Source organism: Nipponia nippon, unplaced genomic scaffold, assembly GCF_047370975.1.
Source record: "Nipponia nippon isolate SJK-2023a ecotype South Korea unplaced genomic scaffold, ASM4737097v1 scaffold_1, whole genome shotgun sequence".
NCBI classification, from domain to species: Eukaryota; Metazoa; Chordata; class Aves; order Pelecaniformes; family Threskiornithidae; genus Nipponia; species Nipponia nippon.
In genome coordinates, this window is record NW_028262290.1 from 159,995,675 (window position 1) to 160,017,534 (window position 21,860).

The 21,860-nt window shown below is 39.1% G+C and overlaps 1 protein-coding gene across 5 annotated transcripts in view; it reads right to left on the reverse strand.

Annotated features, from left to right (window-relative positions):
* The window catches only part of GALNT11 (polypeptide N-acetylgalactosaminyltransferase 11), a 55,052-nt gene that overhangs the window by 16,126 nt on the left and 17,066 nt on the right, over positions 1–21,860 (reverse strand). For all 5 annotated transcript variants that reach the window (XM_087730531.1, XM_087730547.1, XM_087730537.1 and 2 more), the window contains 8 exons: positions 21,330–21,662; positions 17,320–17,443; positions 15,202–15,368; positions 10,704–10,829; positions 8,080–8,329; positions 5,070–5,187; positions 3,089–3,241; positions 262–480 (listed from right to left, as the gene is read on the reverse strand). In XM_087730531.1, the coding sequence (XP_087586657.1) occupies positions 262–480; positions 3,089–3,241; positions 5,070–5,187; positions 8,080–8,329; positions 10,704–10,829; positions 15,202–15,368; positions 17,320–17,443; positions 21,330–21,624 (1,452 nt within the window). In that variant the 5' untranslated portion in view covers positions 21,625–21,662. The remainder of the gene's footprint in view (positions 1–261; positions 481–3,088; positions 3,242–5,069; positions 5,188–8,079; positions 8,330–10,703; positions 10,830–15,201; positions 15,369–17,319; positions 17,444–21,329; positions 21,663–21,860) is intronic.

The window sequence follows — 21,860 nt, forward strand, 5'->3', positions numbered from 1 at the left end:
ATAACTCAGAACTTTGAGGTAAGAAACCTCATTGAATAGTAGCTAGTCTGAAGATGACCCGAAATACAGACCAGAGTGAAACTGATTTGCCTTTGTCTAAAGACACAAATTCTGTTATTTTCAAGACAGCCTGTTGCAAAACTAAAACTCTATGCGCTGTGGAAACAGACTATTTTGCTTGTATTTGAGCAAATCTTTCAGAAAGAATCTCAACATCATTAAAAAAACAGAATGCTATATTTTTAAGAAAGTTTATCTTACCCTTCCACGCTGGATTATTTTCGGACGTTTCTGTGCTCTATTAATAAAAACTGGCTGTGGAGCTTTGGCATTGGGCCCAGATATTTGCATCTCAGGATAGATATTATCTAAATACCACTTAAATGACTTGCAGTTCAATCTTTTTCTCAATTCTACACGGTCGGTAATATTTCCATAGTTCCTCATCCTTAGCTCGGGTCTCAAAGCAAAATACTGCTCCTGTATTTAAGAGAAACAGGTTGGGGGCAAGGGGAGAAGAATTTCAGATTATTAACTTCCAACTTTTTCCTATTTGCAGAACTCCCAAAGTTTCATTTCTTTTCATTTTGCGAGCGCTTTCAACCATTAAATTTGAAACTGGCATTAAGAAATTCCAGTTTAGATTGCCACAGGAGGTAAGATTTGTCTTGCCTAACTCCAAGTTAATCATTCTAGACTGCTTTTTCTGATGAAGACACTTCTCAGGCATGAATCTGCTGACCTTTTTTAGATGCCAACTTGAGGAGGAAACAAATCAACCCTACATTCCATTGGCAGTAAAGGCACCCTAGCGTCATTAGGTCAGAAACAGATGTGTACATCATCACCAGCCTCATCTGGCCAAGGTTTCTTTAAATTAGTTTGATTGTCCAATTGATTGTATTAATTTTTGTGAGGCTCAAGTGTATTTTGTCTTCCACAATTTCCAGCCTTCCAACTTTACAAGGACAAAAAAAAAAAAAAAAAACAACCATGTCAGAATAGACCTATAAATCTATATCTTGTGAAGTTCAGTGGGACCATGCATTTATTCATGTGAAGAATCAGAACTGTCACATGGGCTTTCTGTGAAGCCCAGTTTTTTCCGTTCATCTGCATCATCTCCAGAAAGGCTCCTGCAACATTATTTTTTCATGTTCTAATTTATGATTATACTCGGAATTGTACCTGGTTAGGGAAGGACGGATTAAGATTCCAGCTCAATCTTACGTGCTGTTCAACTCTAATGCAGAGACAACGGGGACAAACAGGAATTCATGAATGTACATGTGGCATGAATACTATTACCAAAACTAGAAGAAAAATCCCCTTGTCGAGTCTTTAATGCCAGCTAGATTTACAGAGCTCATAGAAAAGGCATTGTATCTGCACAGTAACTAGTTTACTAGACATTATTTAGAAATCAGTTTGCAGGGCACTGAGCTATGGTATTTTGTTGGATTAATCTCTAGTAGACATCTAGAATTTACTTACCATAATGTGGTTCTGAGAGTTTTCAATTACCTACTGCTGTCTCTGATATTCAGATAACAGACAGCATCATCTCAAGACAAATTACATATCTGTCCTTATCAAGATCTTGGAGCATTTGGATGTACTTGATGTATTACTGCTATTTTAATAGCAGAGGAAGGGGAAGCATTAAGTACATCAGACTGTTGGACAACTCTGAGGAAGTTTGCAGATAGACTGGACATCACTATCAGAAATCGGTCTGCCTCAAAAAAGTAGCTCTGCTATTCAATTGCCTCTTTCCTGGTTAAAGTTCAAATTTTAGTATCCTACCTTTTCTGTATTATTTATTTCCATTGTATACATGAACTTACTTTTACATTTTGCTTTTCATAGTTATGAAAATTTTGCCGTTTCCCTTCCATTATGCAATTTTATTTATTAAATATTGACATTTGCTCTTTGCTGCAAAACAGGTCCTTTAAGTCTTATCTTTGCACTATTCATCATACAGTCAGTTCAGTACATGATACTGGCCCTAAATATTTGCATTACATTTATAAAAACAAATATATTTCTAGGCTTGCCTTCCATACATAAATCTGTCATAATGGCAGTCTCTGGCAACTACCAGAGAATTAGATTAGAAACAGCTGGAAAAGTTCAGGACACAAGTCTGTGATAAGAGACTGCTAGAATCAGCAGTTTAAGTCCGTGTTGGACAAAGCAGTGTTAGCTGGAATTATAACGAAGAATCAATTCCAGGCTTCAGAGAAAGCCATCATTAATCACAAAACAACTGTGCCCAGACACCAATAAAAGGGAAAGTGATAGATCAAATCTACCAATGCATTATGGAGATGGAGAACGGAGATAAAAATTAATGACCCCTAATAGGTTCCTCAAACTGACTGAACATCAAGATAATGGATGAGGTTTGAAACAAACATCTACAAAATATAGAGTTAATAAAATATGTCTTGTACAGAAATTGTAGGGACCACAGGAGCTGGTCACACAGCAAATCCTACGGTCTCACAAGGCAAAATGTCCTCAAGTATAACAGAGATCAGGGCTTCACAGAAACCTGACCTACATTTAAAACCATTGGTACCAAGATCTGAAGACAAGGAAGGAACATACCTGCCCTTGAATACAGAAGTGCATCCTGTTTGATCTTCCAGGGCAAGGCAGACTAAGAATCAGACTGCTAATTAAAACAAAAAGCAACCAACCAACCAACAAAATCCCTGTCTTACCAACATGGAAACTACCTGAAGGCATACAGCAGTAGTATACGGCTGCCGCGTAATACTGATTTGGACACAAAGCAATGCAGAGCTTACAGGAGCTCATTTGTCATCTTTTACTTCATTAAAAAGGCATAAAAATGAATCTCCTGCAGGCAGCAGAAGTAACAGGGAGTAGACTTGAGCACTCAACAGCCAAACAACTATCCTACAGAATTTAGGAAATTGTATCAAAATTAACATTAGGAAATCAGACTACAGAAGGAAGACCCCATCAGAGATGCTAACAGACCCCACTGTGATACAGTCCTTTGACAAACAAGCCAGTTAATAACATTATTTCATGACCTAGCTTTGACTCTTACCTTATATTCATCCATCCACACATGTGCCAGCCTCAGTGAGTTATGAGCCATAGTGTCCTGTCCCCCTGGTGAGCCATAGGGACGCCTTTTACGGAAAATGTGTCCCACCCTGGAGCAGGGGATGATCAGCAGTCTACCACCACACATCCAGATCTGTCCATACAAAACCAGAACACACTTCATCGTACGTATGCTGACAAGGCTCACTACCTCCTCCCCTTCTTCAAGGGATATTTAGGTAGGTTTATACGTGATTACACGATGAGGTGTCAGCAATGTTGTCCTACATGTCATACTTTCCGACAAGTTAAATTAATAAGTCTTCAGGTTAGAAAAGACCATTTTTGTCATATCATCACACTTTCCACATAACATGTCATGGCTTTCATGGAACAAATTGTAATTTTCTAAAATTTTATGCTCTAATGACCTATTAGAAAACACTGAAATATACGGTGTATATAAACTTGCAGATTAACATATCTAAATTTATTTGCCTACATGAGAATTACATGTCCACACTTCCATGACAGATAATGAAGATCAGTCAATATCATCAAGGGGGTCTGGAGAGCTTTTCAACTAAGTATAAACACCTATTTTACACAGCTGTTTATTTCTCTTAAGTATATGGGAACTCAGAAATACTGTTCACATTCAGATAATACATTTAGGTGCCTTAACCCAGCTCCATTGCACTCCAGACCTAGATTTACACTCTACTTCCATTTATTTTTTTAAAATGTCTTTTTAAACTTCAGTTTCCAGCAAATTATCATCATTGGCCCTTTGTTGGACTAATGTGTTCTCCAATCTCAGAAAAGTCTTCTCACATTAGCAGTTTATAATCAAGTCACTTTTAAAACTCCTCCTGGATAAGATAAAGACTAAAGTTCTTTACAACTCTCCCCCAGGGAGAGGGGGCTTTCAGACCTTATAAAGCTCTCTGAATATACTCCAATTTTTCAAAGCCCTTTTTATTGAAACTGTGTATTACATGGATACAACAATAATTTCCTCACACTCCACACGCTTCTACTCAGATATCTAATAATTATGCTTTGTACTGAAAACTTAAAAGATTTTATTTATTCAGTACACAGCCCTTTAAAGTCACTCCAATTTATGAAATGTCAGTTCTTATTTTTGAGCTCTAATCTTGATTTCTCTAATGACCTAATTTGACAGATTTCTCTAAAGTTTTGGGAGTTGGGCGTTTTGTTTTGTTTTTTATTTATGTTAACTTCACTTTTTAATCCCCTTTTCATATCTGTCATCATAGCATCTCATTTTCAGGCAGACTCTTGTCAAACCTGTTGATGAATCCACTTTACAAAAGTGAAGCGGTGCGCACGACATTGAGTATGAAAAGTTGGTTTTCTTTCAGTGGAGTGATAGGGAAGATGAGATAAAATATAGGAAGCCCACTGAAGTATCACTTTCAAATCTCCTGATTACGACTTTGTCATTATTTTCCGAACCAAGCTGACTCCTCTACGTACTCTTAATTTAGTTATAAAATATTTACATTTCCAGGCCCTCAAAAAGGAGGCTGATGTGTCTGAAAAGCCCCACACATGTCTAACAAAATATAATAAGCTTACTTATTATCAATGTTGCTGTGAGCCACGCATCTTTTTAACCGATCATTAGGCATTGCTTATAAACTCATTTCAGAAATTTGCATGATTATTCCTTTCTTATGCTTCTCCATAGGTATTATGAAATGCTCCACCAAACAAAGAAAAAGCCACAAAGATTTAACTACAGAGCTCAAAATTCTCTTTAATCTTCCCATTAAAACTTAACTTGAAGATTATTGTAAAGGCAGTTACTGTGCACTGAACGCATCCTTCCTGGGAATAAAAGCAACAATTTCTGTGTGCAAATAGCTATTCCAGTGCTAAAGAAATTGTACATAGGGAAGAGAAGCAGCCAGACACTGAGGTTCATAGTCCAATACACATAAAAGCTAGATTACCCGAAAAGATATTTCCAGATTTTCTCCTCCCCAGATGTCCATGCCACTATCATATTGTCCAAGTTCATTAAAGTACTCACGATCCATGGCAAACAGGCCTCCAGCCATGGTAGGTGACCTAAAAAGGAATATTGAAAGAAGTTCATTTTCTTGTAGAGAAAAAACAAACAAACAAAAAAAATAAACAGTAATTTTAGCTGAATTGGCTAGTCTCAAAGCTTAAATTTAGACCTACATAATACGATTTAGATCCTGCAGACACTAGAAATCATCAGATCACACTTCTAGTCTCAACACATTTTCAAAAGCATATCTGTAAGTGGTATTTGTGATCTTTCATTATTCCAATACCTATAAACCATATTTATTTGTATAGTAAACTTGAGGAAAAGGGACAGGACAGGGAAAGAGAAACAAAGTGGCTGTCTCTCTACTAACAAGAAAAAAAAAAAAAAAAGGAAAAGAAGTAAAAACCTGTGCAAGTTTGGAGTCCATCAAGTTTTCTACAGTGAAACTAAGGAGCTGCTTTAATTAGATCTGTCTTTACCAGAAGCTATTTCCCCTACAGTTACAAACGTGTACACTTGCACACAATAATGCCTTCTTCCCCCTCTTACAGGGGCAAATTACACAGACCAGGCTTGACTGAACTGCAGAAGGAGTAGAATCCAGAGTACTCATTACCTTCCCATATTAAACTAGATCAAGAGACAAGGTCCAAATTTAAATTATACAAGCCAGGATGCTGCTAAAAGAAATGCTACTCTGTCTCATAGATAGAATTTAAATACCAGGAGCAGCGTTGTTTCATCATTGATACAATGATCAGCTTATTGGCAAGTTATTTACAATTTTTATATTTGCATAGATGTTCTCTTTGGGATTTCCCAGTTTTTCGCTTTGCCTGTGCGTTACTAGAATGGTGCTCTATTTTGTAAAAATCTGTATATGATTCCCATTGTGCAGTCTCTAGATTGACTTGCTACTGTATCACAAAGTTATAATATGTGGATGCCTTAGAAAAGTATAAGAAAGTAAAAACACTACATAAGCATGATATGCTAGTTGGAACACACAATGGGCTGGGAACAGGCTTTCTCTCATCCTTGTTAATAAAAACCTGTGATAAAACCAAGCCTAAGTCTGGATTTCCTTGTTTGTTCTCACACAATTTTCTACTACAGTTCTGTCACTTTAAAACCCGGGTTGAAAGGTTGCACTCAATTTTTCTATCCCTGACACCAAAATATTTCATTATGAAGGTCTCCAAAACGTAAAATGTAAGACTTTCCATTTGATGGAAAGCCATTTTCAAAGGCTAAATAGCAAACTGACTTCTTTTTCAAAGCAGGCAGAGACCTGTTAAGTACGAAAAGTCACTTTCATACTCAGAAAATGTAATCTTTTTTGATTATTAGACTCCCTTTAAAGTTCTCTGCCTTTTCCATGGGAGTTTTTCCTAAAAGTGAGTTGAAGGAATGCAACAACAGTGTTGAGCACAGCAAGAACTAGCCTTCAGACGTGCCCCAGATTAACTGTGAGAATAGTTCTTAACAGAATAAGGATTTTAAGAGAGTCTATGCTGGTTCCCCATTCAGATTTTCCCAGTCTAGTTTCAGAAACTGCCACAGTGACACCTTCCAAACAAGCCAGTCAAACTGTTAAGTAACTTAAGAGGTTTCCTGGCTTCTCAGACCAAATCTTGTGATGGGTAAATGTGGAAAGACTAACTGCAGAGCTGTCTAGACCACAGCAGAGAGCCTTGTGCTGGAGCTGCTTGTGTCAGCCTGAAACGCTCTTCATTTACAGTCCAAGAAAAGGGAATGAAAGAGATGAGACTGCCCAATTTTTGATTCACTCTGCAAATCTTACAGAAGTACCACATTCTCTGCAAGGAGTCAGTTTGTAAAAAAGGTAAAGTTCTTCCACCTTACAAACCTGAATTCTCTACCGAGATGGATACCTGCAACTAGAAAAAGCGGAATTAGCTTCTTGCCAGCCCTTCTCATGAAGGGATTCACACTGGGACAGCTTCCATTCTCATGTCTGAACCATATGTGTCTGCTACTAAAAAAAGGTGTCTGCTGACGTCATTTTATAACAGTTACATGTCCAGTAAGAACCAGATATTGCCAGTTCTGTACAGGCAAGACAGCCATCAATGGTTAAAAGATTAAGGAAGGTAACTTTAAAGTCCTAGTGTTAAGCTTTACCAAGACTTCTGTTTCAGAACAACTCTCAAGCAATTCAGACCACAAAAACAATATGGACAGGCTTCCAACAGACACTGTTAGGCATTTGCCACATTGTACAAAGCAAAAAATTAATATTTTAAAGATGGTTTTCACATCCATGTATGTTCATTTAGGAAGCTTTATGACAAAATAATTGCTTGTTTGAGGAAAAATATAAAGGAAATCTAAAGCAAAAAAATGTTGACATAGAAAATTACCATATGCTTTGATGTTCCCTCCTATCAGCTACAAAACCACCTTCCTATTACCACAAATATATTTTCCCAATCTAGCAATTCTTTAGCATTTCATTACAGAAATTATAGAGCCTATATTAGTGGGATATGCAGGCTATTACTAGCACAAAGGTGGTTATCAAAATCATCATTAAGCCAAACACATTGACAGACTGGAAACAAACATCGATGCATAGCTCAAAAGTGAAATTATTGGACAGATTTAACGCAGAATAGCATAAACTCCTTAAGACTTCTGTCTTTAGCAAAAACTGCTGTCATACAAGCATTCTCTAAAAGGGTGCTTTCTTGACCTAATAAGACAGATATATCTAATTAGTGATTAAATGTGAGAAATTAAACTGAAATAGGTAATAGTAACCAAAACTGTTTCTAAGTAAAATAAACAAGTCGGATATTTGACAGGTTAGGCATCTGCTTCTAAAACTGCACACCCAGATACACTCCGTAATGCTCAAGAAGTGCTTCTGATCATCCATACGTTACACAGAGCTTCACACCACGTAGGAGGAACCTTACTTGATTGGAGCAGTGGCTCCCTCGGGTCCTTCCAGTTCTGACAAAGGAACAAGATCCCACTTGAAGTGCAGGCCCCAGTTAAACCCTCCACGCACAACCGGGGAAGAGCTGTAGGTAAGCGTGTCAGCACTGATTATGTCAATCACAGGGCACACCACAGTCCTGCGATCTTCTCTGATGGGAGTCAGCAGAGGTTGTAACCACATCTCGTTCACTTCACAGTGACTGTCCAGGAATACCAGCACTTTCCCTACAGAAGCCAAAGCACACAAAACACAAAGATCCACGGTAACATGAAACACAAACACATATGCAGTTATATCGGCAGTATCCTCACCACCCTGGGTAAGAGAGGGGAAACACCATCCGCACTTGGAAACGCTGACAAACCAGAGACTCCACAGGGACTGGTTCAGTCACAAAGGCAGGAGGAGATCCTGGCTATTCACACTTAGCTATGAATTGCTCAAGTGGGCCATTATTTGCATTTCTTTGACAGGGTTTTAATAGTCATCACATGTTCTACCCAGATTCAGCAGAGCTACTGGACTTTAAATGAAGCACCATCAGACCGGCACTCAGAGTCGGGCGGTGCATTTGTCCTAACGCAGAGCACCTCCACGCCTGAGTTAGGCTACAGAGAGAGCCAAAGATGACAGATATTGGGCTGAATGAACTGTCCCCATAGCAAAGCTGGTTTTGTCCACTGGCTGTAATTGCCCGGGGCTTGCTTCATATCACACTTCAGCATCCATCCAGTTACTGGATTGGATCCATAAAATCTATGGATTTTAAACGAAGCCATTCTGATGAATTAATCTGCATTCATCCATGACACAGTCCACAGCATTTCAATTCCTGAATATAAAGTAACATAGAACATCTCCCCATTTCATTGGCTCTGGAGTGATTGTGGATTTATACCAGTTTAAAAGGAGAGTGAATGCCCCAAATAGGCATAGCCAAATCCACCGGTATTAGACCAAGCAACACTTCAGTCCCAACAGTTAACATGGGGATTATCTGCCATGGTCAGAGAGGACAGTTTGATCCGTGAGAGCCCTTCAGGCTCAGTTGCTCTAAAAAAAGTCATCTGAATTTTTATGACAAAACATGTTATATAAATGTTATATCTCATGGATCATATTTATATAACAACCAATATATTACATATATTTATGTAACAACCAGAATAACGTGGAAGAGATTGGAAAGAGCTTTAAAGAAGACAACTTCAAAACATACAAATATAACAAGTCACCCATTAACAACAGACAGTATTTGACTGAGGAGGGAAAAAAAAAAAAAAAAGCCAGACTCCAGCAGTTCAGAAAAGCAATAAAATTACTTAAAATTGCACTAACTCAAATGAATCCTAGCACAGCTTGGAAAGCGCAAGCACAATTTTCTCTCTCGATTATGCCATTACAATGCTAATGAGTAAACACCAATTAAGAGACTTTATCTGCCACTGAAAATTATTTCAGAAAGTAGCACATACTTTCTCAAATGCCAAAGAATTTAACTGGGAAGCATATTATGGTAAGAGGCACGCAGTGTACATAAAGCACCAAACATAGTTTATCCCAATTAACACTCACTGCAACAACAGAAAAGCTTGTATGAGAAACATTACAATTACACGGGTGAATTAGAAGCCAGATTAGAGTGTACCTTAATAAGGAAGCAGATTGCCATTTTAGAGCGATAGTTTTTACATGAAACATGCAAAAAATATTCTGCGACCACAATCTCTAGCACAGATGGAGATATTCCTGGGACAACATTCTTTCAGGGCAGGAACAGGGAAAATTCTACATTGCCTCACTAAATTGTGTCAAATACTGGTTTTGTTTTACTATTTCACTGACCCAGTCTAAAAAATTAACTCGTTTTATTGAAAGCAAACTTCCACAGGAAGAAAAAAAAAAATACACATCAACAGTTCAGACAAGGTTTAAGAGTCACTCAAATTTGGTTCCAAATTTGCAAAGTCATTGTTTGGGTGACTTGAAAAAACGTCTCCCCTCTCTTACACAGTATATTCCTAAAGTTAATTACAAACGACAAAAACAGCAAATTTTTTATATCTACCCTATATTTACATATAAGCAAGCACCAAGTCCTCCTTGCTTCTGTCTCATTGAGTAACAGAAAAACCTCAGGTAAGGACTAATTCAGTAAATCTATGAGGAAATACTGGAGAAAGCTTTATAAAGATCATGGTCAACTGCATGAGGTAAACATTTAAACGCACAGGTAATGTTAGTTAAGGTCTCCAGTCATCATCATCATCCAGGTATCACTGAAGACGCTTTGTGTAGCTGTTGCGACATCGGTTAATATAACAGCCAAAGATCAATGCAATTAACTCATTTCAAAGTCACTGATATTCTGAAACAATTGCTAAAATGTCTCTCACCTAAGATAGCATTATCCCAAATCTTCCTTCCCCTACGCTAAATCGTGTAGCTTAGAACGTGGCACGACATGCAGAGCCCCCAGAGTGGGCTAAAGCAATCACAGGTCAAACATTCAACATCTGCAAGAGCTGCACTACAAAGAAGTCACCCAATTAACATATGGTCAAAGTATGCAAGGAAAAGAGAAACAAGAAAGTATACCTGTGGCATGAGAGGCTCCAATCATCCTTCCTCGAATCAAGCCTTCTCGCTTCTCATTTCTTACCAATTTTGTGGTTTTTGGAAGCTGAGTTTTAACATATTCACCCAAGTCTTTCTTCAAGTCAGCTGAGAAAAGGAAACCGCAAGCTCAACAACAGGATGGAAATTGTGAAAGCTTTGAAGTCCTAAGATGTTCAACTCAAAAAGGGCCAAAAACTTGATCAAAGAGCTACCCAATACAGCACAGCTTCAAACCAAGAGTACCAAAAGGACAGCCGGTCATCCCACATCCTACACCTGCCCTCCAATTCCTGTGGCCTTTTTTTGTTATTTTATTCTCACATTTTCCTATCAGCTGCTTCACTTTTCCCTGCTGCATTGTGGAAACCCACATGGACAAAGCAGTTACATACCCTGCACTGAAAAGGGTGATGGACCATACGTATGACTGGGCCTTCCACAGCGTGCATTCCCGCTGATAAGTACACTGCCTTATATTTTCCCCACTAACTTCTTATGCGCTGCCACCGTCTCAGGTTTTATACTTAGCCTTTATTTCCTGAATACAGGCTGGATTGTTACCTTTCTGTTCTGTTTGCAAAGCCTTTAGTACAATACGACTCAAGTTAACTGGAACTACTAGGCTCTATGCTTAAAGGAATTACTGCTGCTAAAAAAAATAAAAGGCACTGTACAAAGAAATAGCATTTCTAAATTCTTCTCATGGTGACTGTCATTTGCAGCAGAAGTAATGAAAGCCCTTTCACACAGACAAGTGATTTAAATTAGTGTTCCATACACTAAAACAAACACACCTTGAAAAAGAAGCATGAAGACACCTTTCGTTACCTGTACCAGGTTAGCTGATACAATAGGAGATACAAAGAATTACAGCTCACTCACAGGTGGTTGCTTTTCTAAAATCCAAAAGGATCAAAGACACTGCTGGCAAGCATGTGCTTTTGAAGGAGAGCAAGGTTCACTGAAGTCTATAGGCACTACTGTAACTTAACTAACATCAATGGCAATTTTTAGTGTAACAATACTTTTTTCACCCGAGGACAGTGGTTTCTAACATTAAAGCAGGACCACTGAAGAGAAGATGGACACACAAAGACGGAAGCAATGGAAAAACATAAGTTAATAAGCTTATAGAGAAATAAAGAGGAATATAAAATGAGGAAGAAAAACAAAAAGCCAGCTGTGACTTCACAGAGAACCTTGGTATAGAGAAGCAGAGAGACTTTCAACAGAGGATATGCTGGAATAAATATTATTATTCTGATGAATGTCAGTTCAAACATTAAAGTTGCTGTTAACAAGATTAAATGCCAAAGGAATATATGTGGAAGCCAGAGCTGTAACCTTCAGGGAGTACAAGAACTTTCAGGCAGGAAGACTGAAAAGGAGATTCCCAGAAGCAACTCCAAATGTTAAGATCTCAGCCTTTGCACTGCAAGGCAGCGTCATGGATCAAGAATGAGAATGTACCACAGAGCCAATATGGTGCCAGAGAATATTTTAGGATAAAGAAAAGTCTCTGAAGCGATTCAGACAGGATTCATTTGGGTGACAGGAATTCTCTCCCCTGGTCTTCAATGTGACAGCATATGCCAGAGACAATAGGAAAGATTTTTTTTTTTTGGAGAAAGTCTCCTAGAAACCTGATGAAATGAAGTCATCTCTAGGATGCTACCCAAATGAGATACCCAAATAAGCAGGACAGAAGGATTTGCAAATCTAAAATAAACTAGTGCTTGAATAATTCTTCACCTGATGTATCATAGCAAAGGAAAGACAGTGTACAACTGCAGAAAACAAAGGGCTAGCACAAAGCAGAAAAGCTCAGTTATCAAACTCAGCACTTAGGGCAGATAAGGCTGCATGAAAGGACATATAATACATGAAGAAATAGTTTTGGATGGGCAATGGCATGTCCAAACTTCTGAAAACAGCTAAAAAAAAAAAAAAAGACAAAGGAGGTCATGTCCATACTGGTAGGTAAACCAGGACCACAACACAGGCTCGAGCAGCAGAACATAAGAGCCAGTAGTACCTAATGGCTAACTTGCTCTGAGAGCACAGCTTTGACCCGGCTTTCTGCTGGAAACTGTGCCCAGCCATTGCCTGAACACATCATGGACCATTCGCAATGAGCAGTGTAGTCTCAGACATCTTTTGGGGTTTTTGTTGTTGATGGGGTTTTGTGTGTCGGCTTTGTGTCCACTGGGAAGACTGATTTCTTCTGACATAACCCAAAAAATTGCTTCAATAGAGCCTGCCTGAGAAATTTTGCTCCAAGGAGAGAATTGCTCCCTTTTAGCCAGCTGACAGTCTCCAAAAATTACTTTAGCCATTATCTTGCTCCATATCTATGTAACGAAGGCTCCTCTAAACAAGACAAATCTAGGATGCGAGTCTGGGGTGTTATTATTTCAAAGTACTGAGTTGCAGACAATTTGCTGCTTTTCTGTTCTTCAATCTCTTTTTCTGCATACAAGAATGCCTACAGTAACACCCTTCAACATATCCTGTAGGCTGTTCCATAACAGGTAAAGCCTAAATCAGGGAGAAAGAGGTTGTACTAGAAAAAGAAATCCTGCCTTGCAGTAAAGGGAAAGAAAAATATAACAGTGGGCTCAGCTGAGCCATGGAAATGCCTGCTTAGCTAGTAAGACTGTTGAAGATTGAGTGTAAGAAGCTTTGAGGCAAAACTAGATGCAAAGACCCAAGCTTTGCTCAACAGCACTGAGCTCTTATATTTAAAGCTGAAGAAACAGGCAGAATTTCATCTAAGATACCATTTCAGGAAGCATTTAATGTAGGAAAAATGAATTAAAAAAAAAAATCAAAGAGGCATAGAGATTAAGCAATTTGCCCAAGCTCACACGAGATCCATGGCACAGCCAAAGTCTTTGTTCATTTCCTCAGTCGCTAAACCAGCTTTGCTCTTCTTCAGCTGTAAAATTCCATCTGTTAAAATTAAGCAGCAGTGCAAACATCAGTAGTACCATCACCATTGAGAGCAGTAATTCTTTGTATAAACAATATCTCCTCCCATCTTCGGCTTCAAAACATGTTTATTTGAAGTCAGAAAGGCAAAAGTAGCTACTTGAATGTTTTGAACCTAATTTGGCCTTCGAATTAGCAACAGACCAGAAGAGTGATGGTAATACTGCCTAAACACAGGCATTAATCAACCAAATGGATTACTGTATTCAAAAGATTGAGTTTTGAAGTAAACTTAGTTCTGAATATGAAGGTTACGAAACTATAAAACAACAAATGGAACAAGAGACTTTGAAGCAAAGAGGGCATATTGCTTCCAAAACACAAAATAACAAAACAAGCTTTTAAATATTACACGTTCTTATCAGCAAGGGACAGAGTGTTTGATCTTTGTTCTCTCCTGTATCTTAACATTTGAGCTGACCTCAGAGAAATAAACTAGCTCCATAACAAGAGAATTTCATTCTACATTATACATATCTAATCAGTCTCTTAGAGCAAGTGAGACCTTAACCCAGAAACCAAGCGATGAGACCAAGGGAGCTAATTATATGTACTAAAAAAATATAATCTAAAAATCATTTTAAAAATGCAAAAAGTTGTGGACTTGCAAAGAGGCAAGCAGGGAACTTGCACAGTCCTGCTTGCAAGTACTGCTACACTAACACATTCCTCAACAGGCATTCCACTTTTGAAGTGCCAAAACGCTTGAATTGCGCGTCTGTCTTTGCCTTGTCCATCATTCGAGAAAAAAATGCCGAAGCATCAATCTTTCAACACCAGTAAAGCAATTCTGCAAGCTTTACCCCTCTAGGGCCCCTCCCAGACTGAGGGAGCAGAGGCTGCTCCACCAAGAGTCAGCGACAGCTACTCCTACGGTGGCCACAAGAGGCTGTGCGAGAGCCACGCAGAGCCCTCCCAGCAAAGGCTGAGCTCCGATCCCAGCACGCCACCAGTCTGAAATGCTGAGGAAGTACAAAAAACCTGACGCACTGTTTCCATAGTGCCACATCAACTTATTCACAAGACCGCAGCTGAGACTGTGTGCATTCAATTCCTTTCAGATGCATTCACAGTTAGTATTGGCCCACAAAGTTTATGGAAAGATCAGTGTAATCTGCTCTGAGCACCAGCGCAGCCCAAGCAAGGCACTGTTAAAAACAGCTAAACTATAAACAGCTACTTAATCACCCCCTCCGCAAATACACACTCCTCATTATTAGCTTCAAAACCTGGTTTTGAATGTTCGAGTCTGTGTGATACAAAGCTCATCAGTAAAACGGCACTGGTGTCAAAGTGGATGTCGTCTTGGACTTCTCAGAACATCCTGCATCTGTTCTGGCTGGCACTTTTTGGAGATGGACCACAGTACAAATGGGTTTTGCATCACAGCTTCCACATTCTTATTTTGACCAATAAAGCACAGGAAGAGACAGGAAGATCAAGAAGTGGTAGCACTGATCAAACTATTACCAAAGGGTTCACTCACCCAATTCACTGTTGTCATCCACCAAAATAATTTCATGAAGAAGGTGTGCAGGAGTGCGATCCAGAACACTATGTACTGTGCGAAGCAGGGCAGAAAGCGCTTCATTGTAGAAACAGATAACAACACTGGCAGATGGCAGATCAGAAGGGTAGGACTTCTCTCTACATCTGCAGACAGAAATATAGTACTTCTCACTTTCTTTTCAGTGGGATTTCCATAAGGCTAGGTCACTAGTGAAACTTCATAAACAACAAGCAAACATTAAATGTGTAGGAAGAACCTCTAACTTGAACATAAAGAGCCCAGGCATATAACATCTATAGTAGGGCTCAGCATAATAAGTTACTCTCCACATAATACAGACTTATAAATAACATTGCTACTTGTTGGAAAACAGAGGATATGATAGGTTGGGGTGGGAGTGAGAATCACAGATCCTCAAGACATAAACAAGAGGAAACACTAAGGGCTTGTTTCAGCTGTCAACACACTGTCTAGTACCCTCGAGTAGCTCAGGCATGTACAGGAATGACAAATATGACATGAGCCCTACAAAAAACCCACAACTTTATTGGTCAGCTGCTGAAGACTAGGTTGGGTATCCCAGACTACCTCCAATGGTGCTAAATACCTATCTAGACAACCAGGGTTGGGATTCAGCCTGCAGATTAAGACACTCAAGTCTAGTCACTGCTGTCAGTGGAGCATAGATAGTGTTCAGCTCACCCTAAGGCTGACAAGTGCATTTTGTCAGCTGAAGAGCTCTGCATGCTCCATTAACTACATTGACTGGATCTCTGCTAATTATAATAACAGCAGAGACAACTGACTAACATGCAGCTATCTAAGTTTAAGCATCTTAATCTGCAAGCTGAATCCCACTCAAAGCAGAAGATGATTCTTTCTTTCTCTGTATTTTCAAATTTTGTCCATACTTCTAATAGGGCACAGTATCGCAGATTAATGCCATTTGAAGATGCTAGGCATGAGGGAATCCAATAAAAATAAGAAACTGTAAATGAAAACCCAGAAGTATACAAGAAAAGTCTTCATTGACTTGGAATTAATTTAGCTCTTGGAAGAGACATTTCAGCAAGTACGATTCGTTACATTTACCCATACCAGGTTTATTTATTTTTCAAGTCAACGTTGAGGGTTTTTTTGTTGTTGTTACAGTGGTGTTTTTTTCCCCCCATATGCATCAGACAGATTATAGAAAAAAAACTGCTTTTTCATAGAAAATATTCAGAGCAGTGCAATCTAAATACCAAGCAAGGACTTTAACTGAGAACCAGAGAGCCTTTGTCATCAGTCATTCTTCTATCTTATCCTCTGTAGGCTGACAACAAATGTGAAACAGTACATAAAGTGAAAGTCTCTCATTAACTTGGGCACTGCAACATTTAATGCCCATCTTTCAAAGGTACCAAACAGAATTACAGCATCTCTTCTGGTAGTTACAGTACTGAGTATCTCAAAATGAAGCTTCAAAAAATAAAAAGTATTGTAGCATGCTTTAAGTCAGCGAGTACACAGCTAGCAAGATGAAAGAGACACAGGACATGTAATCTTAGTATTCCTGGAAAGACAGTTTGATTCCTAGGTCTTTTCCACATTGACTTTTATTTAAAGAATTATTTTCAGAATCTTGTTTCTATCAAAATAGCTCTCTGCCAATCCTACTACTCACAAAAATTAAATTAATATGATGAAAGTTTGAATAAGTGTATATCCAATCTGGTTCTTCATTAAGCATTCTTAAAGTGAATTAAGAATCAGGAAAAAACTTTGCTTTCAGGGAGTAGCAGTCTTTCTTTTTTCATGGAGCCTGGTTTCTGGGGGGCTTTACCTATCACATACCTTTTTCAGCTGGCAAAAAAACAGATCTCCAGAAACAATATTCAGTCAAAAAAGACAGAAGAGACCAAAGAATAAAAATCCTAACCTCAAGCACTCCTGTTTAAATAGCTGAAAATCTGCTTTCAGCAACACAGGAGGGTGAAAGAGTATCTAACAGAAACGTAATACCAAAAATGTTACATACTACATCAAGTATAACATAACAAGTCCTTGAGCACATGAAATTATACCATGTTCTCTACAAAAATTAGTACATACTTTGGATCTCTTGTATCAGGCACCTCCCTGTGGTATCCCAGCCGATTACTGATAAGCATATTGAAAGCATGCTTCTGATAGCCCAGGTCTCTCACTTCCTGATCTTCTTCATTAAAAATCATTCCTGGAAAAAAAAAAAAAATACCCACACAAACACACACATGCCAAGATCAGTTAATGGGCTCAAAAATATTCTTTGGAAACAATCAAGGATTGAAATATATGCTTTAACCTCCCCTAAAACCCATTACGTTCTTCAAAAATCCCTCTGGTTTTGCAGAGTGTATTTTTGTGCAATTATTTTTGTTACCCCTCACAAATAGCTAGCACTTATGAGTAGTCCTTGCAGCTATAATAAAATGAAATAATTCTCCAAAGACTGATGGCTCCACTGTGTTTATTGCCTTACCAGACACACTCCTTTCACTTAAATGGCCTCTATTGCTTAGCATCACCTAGACCCAACATCAAACAAGCAACAGAGGATGGACTTTGGCACACAATGCACCAGCACCTATCCATACAGATGACGGGTCTGTGATGGGATTTTTGAGAGAGAAAATACATTTACAATGGTAGAAAAACCCTCACAATAGCAGCTCCAATTTCACGCAGTTTTCTCACATCTGCAGTAACATAAAACTAGCTGTGAAAAAACTGTAAACTTCTTGTTTGTATCACCTGGGACTTTGACAGCAAGTAAAATAGCACCAGAGCTAGCTGTTTCTCTATTGATTATTTTAGCAGAAGCATCAACTGTTGCTGAGCATGGCAGAGGCAGCAATTGCTGGTATAAATAAGTACACTGCTAGAGGCCAAGGCTGAAATCCTCAATGCCATCCTGCCTGCCTTGACTCAGTGCCATGTGCTTCTCTCTCACTGAGCCGTATACTCACCAGTGTGAACAGAAACAAAATATTATGGTGCTTCACTCAACTCTTCTACAGAAAAAAGGAGGGAGAGGAGGGAAGTGCTAGCCACCAGCTGTGTCTGCTTGACACTTCTGCAATAATTCAGGTAGCAGAGCAATGACTTCTTATTGTCTCTGTTCAGCTGGCTGCACAGAATGAGATGCGTATGTCCTCTCCAGCTATTACCAACCTACAGAGGCAATTTCACTGAAATTTCCATACAAAAAGCGAGAAAGGATCATGTAATTTACTTCCTTCCACCCTGCCCATCATCTCCATATGGTTCAAAATCTGCAGAAAATAATTAACAAGGGGGCTCCTCATTCACACACTACCATACATCCAGGATAATATGTTTCACAGAATCATAGACTAATTTAGGTTGGAAGGGAAATCTGGTCTAATCCCCTGCTCAAAGCAGGTCCAACTAGATCAGGTTGCTCAGAACTTGTCCAGTTAAGTTTTGAAAGCCTCCAGTAGCTCCAAGGATGAAGATTCTACAACCTCTTCATGTCCCTGTTCAAGCATTTGAGCACCATTGCACTGAAAATGTTTTTCCTCTTCTCTAATAGAAATCTCCTCCTTGCTTTAATTTCTTATCATAATCCCATGCATCTCTGGAAAGAGTCTAGCTCCATCTTCTCTATAGCCTCCCACGAAGTTGCTGTTGACAGCAATAAAATCTCACCCCTTCGCCTTCTCTCTAAGGCAGAATAAACCCAATCCTCTCAGCTTCTCTTCATACCTCATGTTCTCCAGTTTTCAACAGCTATGCAAAAGCCAGCCGTGCTCAAGCCTGGAGAAAATGAGACGGGTTAAAAAACAGACCAGAAGAAAAGGTCTTAAAGTTTTAAAGCTTTCTTCCTTTTCCAACCAGGAAGTAGTCCTGGTTGGCCTTCAGAGCACAGCTGTGTCACTACCAGTTGTATTTCAGCCACAAAGTCTACCTACAGGTATAAGATGACCTTCTAGAGGGAATTCAGTGCATCCACATTCCCACCATTTACATTTCCCACCCTGTTGCTTTTAGACTCGAGTACAGCAATGGCAATGCAGCTGCACTACCAAACACCTCAAGAGCAGGTGCCTTGACATTTGTGCAGGACCAAGTGGGAAGTGCTGGGTAGCGATACCTGGAAAAGACATGGGATACACCCACATAGTGTGTCTTGTGGTGACTGATGCTATCACACTCATGGATGAGTGCTCCCACTGTGGATAAGTTGCATCACAGGGACAGGAATGAGGTCTGTTCGCAGTGGCGGTGCCACTGTTCCGGCACCAGCAGTGTAAAGCAGTAAATCAGTCCTCCTTTGAACCACACGCATTTCCAAAGTAAGGCTTCCAGCTTGTCAGTTCAGACACCCAGCTCAATCGGTCTTGAATACTCAGTGTCACAGTAACACCATTACACTGGGTCAACTTAAAACGTTTTCTTTACACAAAGCACAAGCTTAAGAACCACATACCACATGTTTCATTCTACAATCCGTCCATAACCAACTACTAACTACTTTTTTCTGATCTTCTGAATACAGACAAGAAGGAATGCTAATATTTTTAAAACATTCTCATAAAGAACAATATCCAAAATGCATGCAAAAGGCATGAAAGATTTCAGTCCAAACAGCAGATAAAAGCCCTTGGAAAAATAAGGGTTTTGCAATTGAAACATCAGTTTATGCTTTACTTCAGTAGTGTTACGTGGCTCTCCTAGATTAAAAAAAAAAAAGACAAGATAGATTGTCCTACCAGATGACGGTTTGGTTTTGGCTATCATATGCCAAACTTTTTTTTTTTTTTTTGCTTTGTGTGTCTATCACTGCTCTACCCTAGATAGACATGAAGCCCCTTCCTGCAGCACCTGATCTAATTCTAACAGAGAGCCAGCTGTCTCCTGATGATTCACGTAGAATTTATCCTGGCACTGTAATTCCCCTTGGCTTTCACCAAGCAAACCAGTCACTTGCTTTGAAGATCAAGGGACATCTCAGTTAAGAAGGTCCAATTTCTTTCCTGGCCAGTACTGAATAGTTGGAAAGCAACGGCCACTTCTGGACTGGCCTTCACCTCACTTGGCTCTTGTGCTTTTTGCGGTGAACTGATAAACATTTGTAATGCCACAGGGCAACGTGAATTGGCATTTTTCCTACATATTCACACAGGCCTAGTGACCAGCTTGGAAACTGAAGTTCGGTAAACTTCTATAAATTCTTGAAGCTGGTAATCCAGAATTCATCCAAAGTAATGATAGAGGACTTCAATCAGATATGAGCATTAAACTCCTGGCTATGAAGGGTACTATGCCATAATGCCCAAAGCAGCAGACACTGATACCACAACAGCCAACATCTGCCTCCAGACTTTAAGCAAGTTTGCAGGCCAGCATGCAACATGCCTCAGTTTGCACATCTGAACACAACACTGAACACTAAGCTGTAAGCAGTTAAATATACAAAGCATTTTAGTTTGGAAGACAAACCCAAATCATCTCATTGATGAAATATGCTCCAATGAAACACACAGACCTTTGTTGGTGCAAAGAAAGCAGGATCTGGCCCTAACCACTGTCATCTCAATAAATCGTTCATTATAATTTGTCCCACACACATTTTTTGTAGATGATTTCATACTCCAAGGATATTCTCCAAATCAATGGGTCCTCTTCATGGTGTATTGTTATCAAGCTATTTTTAATTACTGGATGTGAGTAGAGTTTCTCTGTGGCTAATAAAAGTTCATGTATTTGAGCCCAGTTAACATAGAAGTAAGATATGAAACTAGCATACACTGAATGTTCCAAAAGCAAGAACTACATCAAGGGTAGACACCGTGCTGTAATCCAGTCCTCCTCATTAGCACTTACACAGCACAGCTGTAAATGTTAGGAATAATATATTTCGGATTAAACAAAATAGAATAAATTTCAAGGAATTCCTAATGAAGAGAGACACTAGTACCACCCTGCATTTTAACAAACAAAACTACTTCATTACACAATTTTCCCTGCGATCCTTTGAAAAGGTTTGTTTGTTTGTTTAATATCTCATTTCTTCTACTGTTTTAATAATTTTGTCACCAGCACTGAAAACCACTTACCCATTTCAGGAGAGAATTCTACATCCCCCTTAACTGGGTCCTGGACATGATTTCCAAGAGGATTTCCTATCTTACTCTCTTTCTGTTGCAATTCAGGTATATGAACAGGCCCCCGCGTAAAACGGGGGTAGAATTTTTTTGGAAATGGCCTCTGAGGTTCCAGCCCCTTGACGGGCACATTCTTGAAGGATTGGTTCTCTTCACTGAAGTTGAAATAAATGAAAAGCAGAAGTGTCCAGGTCACAGATGTGAAAAGGCACCCATAGCAGAAATAGCGAAGTGTGACACTTCCCATTGTAGACTTAGCATCATTGAGGACCCATTCTCAATTACCTGAAAGAGAGTGAAAACACATTTTGAGAGTGCTGCCAGTTACCTCATCAGGTCTATACATTAGGAAATGCATTCTATAGGTTGCTCTTCCATCAAATGATTTTTGGAACTTAAACTTTAAGCACAGACCTTAAGAACAAAATACGTTTCACTTTCCCATTCAAAAAATAAACATGACCAGTTTGCACATTCTGCGTA